The following is a 7,544-nucleotide window of genomic DNA, read 5'->3' on the forward strand; positions in this document are numbered from 1 at the left end:
TATCGCGTCCCATCTTATCACTTTCCCGTCCCTATCACTTCCCCTCCCCAAATTGTATTCCCTCTCCCCATTTCCCCGCCGACCCGAAAAAAATACAACGGATGGACGGACGGACAAACACCCGCATGATGCTGCAAGGGTTTCTGTCCGAGGTCACAAAATCCTGAGAGAGACAAAATCTGGTGCACATTGGGGTGCCAAGGATCAGAAAATGAGAGAGAAAAGTGACAGAGGCCAATCGGACAAATCGCCTGTATATTGTACCTGTGTTTAGTGGAGGAAACAAGAGTCTTGACATGCCACATTTGGCACAGATTAAAGAAGACGATCTCTCGCGTATTTGGGGGTGTGCTGTTGCCAACATTGGGGAGCCAAGAGTCAGAAGATGCGAGAAAAACTGTTGTCTGCGAAAGGTGTCACTTGAAGGCTGATGAGGCGGCACACAACAAATAATGTTCAAGTCCGCAGGGTCGCTCGAGTCTCCACTGGGTTCTTGTCTCTCAAGATCAAAATTTCAAGAGGGCACTTTGCAGAGGTTTTTGCAGAGGTTTTTGCATCGCAGAATCTACATTTCAAAAAATGTGCAACACTTTTGCGTCGGAGGGAGGTCCAATGTGAGTCTAACGCCAGTGTTAAAATCACATACACTTACTGCAGAAAAATATTTGTGAGAGAGGACGGGACGGGATGAGATTGGGGAGGCGAAGGGGGGTTAAACTTGGCACAAAAATGAGTCACGCATTTTTTACACAGCCCCAAAGCGATTTTGCTGCGGCAAGGACTGCAAGGGCTCAACCTCCTATACGGCGTTTCGAAGAGAAAAATTAAATAAAATATCAGCTGCAAAGCGAGAGTGGAAAAGTATGAGAACGAGAAGAAGTCGACAGGAGTGGAATTGCACAGTGCACATGCCCTGCCAACAGTGCCCATGTTTTATCACCACACTTTATAAACTGCACACAAAAGCCGGATTCGATGCAACAAACAGCAGTAGAGCGGTCAATTGGATGAGACGTGTGGACCAAGTTGTGTGTACGAGCAAAATTCTGCATCATGGCTGTCTTCGGATGCTCGTACCAGCTGGCAGAGTCAAGACACGACTGATTATTTATTGTGTAGAATTTGTTCGTCCACCCAGATCCACGCCCTTGAATGCGTCAAAAAACACAGGATATACGGTGAAAGGAAAAATTGTACTGGTTGCCGCACCCGGCCCGAAAAAACTGATTGTGCAAGTGTTGCTTTCTCTTTTGCTCTCCACGTGACTGCACTGCCACTCGGTGCCCTGTGCCTCTAGTTCCCCAATTTTTACACTTTTCCCCTTTCGCGTGTAGCAAGCATTTTCACTTTTTACCTCGGAAAGCCACACGTCCCAGGCCCAACTTTTGCCACAGCAAAAACTCTTCCGAGGTAGACAAAACTTTCAAAAGTGCCTCTCCAAAACATTGAACCTGGGAGATAAAAGTTGATCAGGGACAGTTTGAGCAAACAGACAACAGACTTGGATGGTTTTTTGTACCCTGCTCCATCTGCCGCAAATGAAGAAAAACGTCAAGCATCTCAAGGCGGAATCTTAACAAATCAAAGTCAATCATTCACATATATTTTGATTATTATTTGCACTTGTTTCTAGTATGTAGTTACGTCGAAGACATTGAGAAAAATACACACACACATGCGCACACACGCCGCAACATCTATTCTCACTCACTCACTCACTCACTCACTCACTCACTCACTCACTCACTCACTCACTCACTCACTCACTCACTCCTTACTCACTCACTCTCAAATAATTAAGATTATTTCCGTAACAATATAAAAAAGAAAACGTAAATATATTATAATACATCATATACGATACGAGTACAAACTAGAAATATTATTGTGGTAATCTTCCCTTGTAGGCAAAGCCCAATTATACTCGTCTAGGAGAGATACACACACACGCACACTAACACACACACTCTCTCTCTCTCTCTCTCTCTCTCTCTCTCTCTCTCTCTCTCTCTCTCTCTCTCACAGCTTTCTTTTAGATCTCGGCTCACAACAAGACACATCTGACGAAATTTGCGAGATTCGGGTTGAGAAACATCGAGAAGATGATTCGCGGAAGTTTATGTACAAGAAGAAGAAGAAGAAAAAGAAAAAGAAGAAAAAAGATAGACGTAGTGGCTACGGACTTGGTCCGTATTAGCTGATTCTCAACTCAAGGCCTTTGTTCTCGGAGATGCTCCAAACGACGGATGCGTCTTGCGAATTGGAGCTCTTGAAAACTAGTAAAAAAAGACTTGTTCTCCTTCGGGGGACTGTCAGCCGATTAAAGTCTCAATCGCAGAGTCTGAGGAGAGACTTGGAGGACCCTTGCAGGATCCTGGGGTTTGAATTCGCGAGGAGAAACTACTGCGCCGCCGGTTTAAATATTGAGTTTCCGCCCAAGAAGACCAGTTGCGAGTCCCTTTTGCGGCTAGTGCTTCAACTGCTTCGACTGTTTCGAGTGCTTCGATTGCTTCGAGAGCGAGGCAGCAACGGATCACGAGTGCTTGACGACAATGACGCCAGGTCGCTGCTGCTGAGTCTGTTGCTGCGAGTGGAATTGAAGGAAGTTGTTCACTTCAGCGTGAAGAAGTCGCTGCTTGGTCGAAGACGCCGACGCAGCCGCTGCTGCCGCCTGTTTATTCGTCAGAGCCAGAGGAACGTCTTGAGCTGGCTCATCGCTGAACAGGTGGTCACCCTCCAGGTGGCGAATCGCCTCCACTATTGTTTCCAAATTCTGTCTTGAGGTGTTCGCCAGATAGAGCCTCGCCTGCGGAGTACCGTCGTCCAGAGAATTGGCTGGCGAGGGTAACCTGAAAAAAAAAAAAATAATAATAATCAAATGTAAATGCAGTAACTCGGATTTACAGTGGCAGAGAGTGATCAAGTTACTCGCGCATCGTCGAACTCTTGGGAGTTTGTGGCGCCACGATTAAAGAGTGCCCAATTGTGATTCAAGGCTCAAATTACAGGACGAAGATTGGGCATCGTTCACAAACTTACGTTACGCAAGCGTCTTCTTTCTGTTTATACTGCTACTGTACAGTGCAACAACTTCAAAGATATTTAATTATCATATTTATTTGAGCTGAGAGTTTCAGTATTGACCCAAAAGCTATAGATTATATTAATGAAAGTAAAATGAGAGACTCCAGAGAGCGTTACAAATCCTAGCCTCATACGCTTCAGACTCAACGGTGAATTTTGAATTCAAGTATCAACTTGCGCTCAACGATGATTGCGCGAATTTTAAACGATCAATAGTTTCGCGCACGCTATTACGTAGTGGTAGGGATAACGTGGGTCCGCGCGAGTCCCGAAGTCAGTCGAAAAGATTGGAGAGTTCTATTCCTTTTGGGAGCTCAGAGGGTGAGCTACGTTTGGGGTTCTCTCTGCATTCCGAGGATATCAAGCAGGAAGTTACATTCTCTAACAACGATTTAAAGGAAAGCAATAGAAATTCCTAAACTTGAAAAGTGTTCTAATGTTCAGAACATTTAACGCGGGTTTTTTTTTCTCTTTTAGTTTAGTGAAATTCATCAAATAATTTGGTCATTAAATAGGCATTAGTTGACGTTTAATTTTGTGATAGCTTTGTACTTCATTTCATGAAGACCTCGCTGTGCAGAATTCAATATTAATTTCGAAATCCAAGGGTATATAATTTGGAGCTGTTTTCTAAAAATAAATTCTTTAAATAAAATGTGAGTCAAGAGAGGATTTATCTCGTGACAGCTTTGCACCCTGTCCCAATCGAAGGAAACCTCACTGTGCGAATTAGTATTCAATTGTAAGCAATCATGTCTCGCTTGAGTGATCCCAACATCCTTTTGAAAGATAGAGTAGTTTATTAACTTATACACTAAATGGATACCATCAGTTTCTCTATTTCGAGTCTCCTGCAATAATTAATTATGGATCTCCAGACAACTATATCTCACTTCAATTTCTAGTTGCAAATTATATAGGAACCGATCTTAATTCCAAGAATTGCATTATTCGTTAATTTTGATAATAAAGTTGTCAGGGCTATTTTTAATGTCCTTCCGGCACTGGAACCGACGATGATAATCGGTTACGATCTGCTGATTGGGACACAGTAAATGGCAAACTGAACAAATTTTCAATAATTAATCGTATTATTGAAACTGGTCGATGTGCGACATTTATATTGAATAAAATTAATGTCACAAATTTTGTGAAACCCTCAGTTTTGTGAGATCACTGTGAAAGCATTGGTATTCAATTGATAAAAGAATTATATCAGAAAAGAAAAAAGTTACAAAGCAAAAGAAGAACGCTTGACGCAAGTTTATGAACGACCCCTCACAGAAAACGCTCGAGGCAAATGCTGCAGTCACACGCTATTTTTTCAAACAACCACCTCAAAAGATGCACTCCAATCTGGCTTGTCACTTTGAAACTTTGAATTCTCCGTGAGTGTGCAAAGTGACTTTAGCGATTTGAGAAAACCACGCAACTCACATCTAAAAGTAGTACGTTCCTTCAAAACTACGCGTGCTCTACTCTTCCAATCGTGCCGAGAGGGAGCCACCTTCAGAGTGAGCATGCGACACGGAAAAATTTCAACACAATTTCGGGGCACAAAAAATCAAAATGTAGCGGTGGCTGCTGCACAGTAAAACTTGGATAAATTCAGTAGTTGAGACACACAACAGTACCTTTCCACTTCGACTTTTGGTTCCGCATTCATCGCAGCTTCCAGTACGCTCGGCAGCCGCTGTTTCTCCTCTTCCGCCCCTTCCTCTCCATCTTCCACAACAACACCACCCTCTTCCTCACCTTCCTCCTCCTCACCATCTTCGTCCTCCTCTTCCTCTACTTGCTGCTGCTGCTGCAATTGTTGTTGCTGCTGCTGCTGCTGTCGCAACTGTTGCTCCTCCTCTTCCAACTCCAATTCCTCCTCCTCCTCTTCCTCCTCCTCTGGCTCCTCCTCGGGAGAAAACGATCTGGCTGGACTACCGGTGATGTACTGAGCGGACGAGTTGCCAGATTCGGTCGCATAGGTCAACCTCGTGGGAGAGAACGAGTCCAACTGTTCCTCAATCAGTGGGAACATCTGACTCGCGAACGTGACCATCTTGGGACTGCTGGGCTGAGAGTTTCCTTCCTCCTTGATCTCCTCCGCGACAACCTCCACAGGTTGAGGCGAGAGGGGCGGCGAACTCAAGTCTGGGGTCGTAGTTTCGACTGTCTGCGTCGATCCCACTGGAGGTAGCGACACCACGGAAACCACTTGCAGAGCCGCCACCGCTTCTTCCGTCTCTTGAGCCAGCACGTTGTCCGTGTGCTCAATTACCTGCAGGGAAATTTAAAAAATTAATTTTTTCATAATTAAAACTTACAAGGATGGGTCCCAAAGTGCGAGACGCCACGCCCATCCGGCTGGGGCTTTTCACATTTTAAGTATACCAAAATTCACCAGATACGTATATTCTCTTTCAATCATCCAGTGGGTCTCAGTTTCCGAGACATTAAGAAAATACATAGAATTGCCTATTTATCTCTCCCCAAGACCACAGAATGAAATTCCTAGTCAAGTGGAATCCAATAATACCGTATCTCATGTATTTTCATGCTCTTTTACCCTGCAAAGCCTCAATCGAGTCAGCGTCCCACATCACGCAGCAACCCTCTCTTTTTCATAAATGTAACGATTTCTGTTTGATTAATCAAATAGACCCCACCCCCTACTTGCCTCGTGAGGTTGATAGGCGATTAGTTGACTGTCCCTGAACCTGTCAGGGTAGAGTTGATTTTGAATGGCTCGCATTTGCTTTTCTAGGTGACTTCTCGTTTGACGCTCTCGCTCCAGCTGCCGCCTGAGCTCGATAACTTCACTGCTGCTCACTACAGAATGTCCGTCCGCGGAAACCGTAATAACTGATAAAGGTTCTGGCGACATGCTCCCCAAACCCTCGTCACCGCTCTCGTTCACGTGCACCGGCAAACTCACGACAACACCTGAAAACCCAAAAGACAATACAACAACAATCAATTAAACACTCCTGTTCTTCCATCAGAAGGAGATAACCAATACGATAGATAGGGAAAAGATAGAATAGAAGGAGGAGGAGAAGGAGAAGAAAGATGATGGTTTGATCCAATTCAGGAATCTACATTTTAAATCCGGGAACGAGGACCCTGATAGTGTTTATCGATATTGTCTTACAAATATAAATATATCAAATATGACGGCTTTACCTTGAGATTCAGCTTTACGCTTCTTGATCGGCACATCACCGCCCTCATGTTGATTTACTAACCGCTTCAACTGACAATTTTGAGACAGCAATTGAGTCTTTTCTTGCTCCAGTTGATAAATGTATTCTGCAGTCTGTTGAAGGATAGCAGCCTGAAACCAAAAGAAATACACTATTTAATCCATTTTAATAACGTGAAGCATATCAAAAAAATTAATTGTAGATGAAGAAAAATCATTTCGGAAAAAAACCAAACACTCTTAGCAAAAAAAAAAAACAAAAAAGAAACCGTAAACATTGCCCTGCAACATTGAGGACGAAAGTTAAAGTACATATTTTAACTCTGCAGACAATAAATACAAAAATAAAGAAAAATTGCAGATAAGGAAACCTCTTTCGGCAAAAAAAAAAAAAAGGACAAAGATCCTACAAAAATCATCAGAAACACCTTAATATATCATCCCAACTGATCCTAAAATAAACAATCAATTAGGACAATTTTGTTGGCTACTGGTCTTTGGTTTGGTTCGTAACAAACGTAACACTTTGTGACATGATCTAAAATCAGCGGCACCTATTAAATGGATCCTTTGAAAAAGATCAGTTCATATGAAATGAACGAAAATCAAGTAAAATCAGCAAAAATCTCTTATGCGCATGTGACACACTCAAATACCTATATTGTCGACCTCACTTTATTAGTTCACTGAATACTTTTGTTGAATTTATGAACTTTTCTGTAAATAAAATATGGGACTGAAACTTTGGAATCTGTATAGGAAGACAATAACTACGTTTTTGTACTGTGTTCGTGTATGTATGTATACCTGTGTGAAATTTGATGTGAAAATAATAGACTCTCGGGCACTACAATTATGGCAACAAATGAAATTTTTGTAATGCTTACAAGCTTTAACTTTTCCAATTACATTTCTCTTCAGGATTTCGAACGTTTCCAATGGTTATTGTGGTTATACTGTTACTTTGAAGGTTTAATTTTAGTAACTAAGTTATTAATTCAATTTCTAAAGTTTTAACAGTCTTCTTTCAGGTTTTTTAGGAATCTGGAGTCTTTTCTCGTAATATTGGAATTTTCGATTTTGTGCATACTACTTTCGATAAAAAAAAATTACGAGTCCTCTTGAAAAATCCATTTAAAAAATTTGTTCTTGTCATTTTCAAAAGCTACGAGGGTAGTTCAATAAGTCCTTAGAATGAAGTATAAAAACAATTTTTTTGGGTAAATTTTTTTTTATTTTTCAACATAATCTCCTTGGAGCTCTA

General features: G+C 42.0%; 1 protein-coding gene across 1 annotated transcript in view; it reads right to left on the reverse strand.

Moving 5' to 3' along the window:
- Positions 1-84: 84 nt before the first annotated feature.
- Positions 85-7,544, reverse strand: part of LOC117178797 (helix-loop-helix protein 11-like) — a 64,050-nt gene continuing 56,590 nt past the window's right edge. Inside the window, exons 3-6 of the mRNA XM_033370275.1 lie at positions 6,262-6,412; positions 5,756-6,021; positions 4,719-5,356; positions 85-2,849 (exon numbers count right to left, since the gene is read on the reverse strand). Of these exons, the coding sequence (XP_033226166.1) occupies positions 2,534-2,849; positions 4,719-5,356; positions 5,756-6,021; positions 6,262-6,412 (1,371 nt within the window). The 3' untranslated portion in view covers positions 85-2,533. The remainder of the gene's footprint in view (positions 2,850-4,718; positions 5,357-5,755; positions 6,022-6,261; positions 6,413-7,544) is intronic.

Source organism: Belonocnema kinseyi, chromosome 8 (assembly GCF_010883055.1).
Source record: "Belonocnema kinseyi isolate 2016_QV_RU_SX_M_011 chromosome 8, B_treatae_v1, whole genome shotgun sequence".
Classification (NCBI taxonomy): Eukaryota; Metazoa; Arthropoda; class Insecta; order Hymenoptera; family Cynipidae; genus Belonocnema; species Belonocnema kinseyi.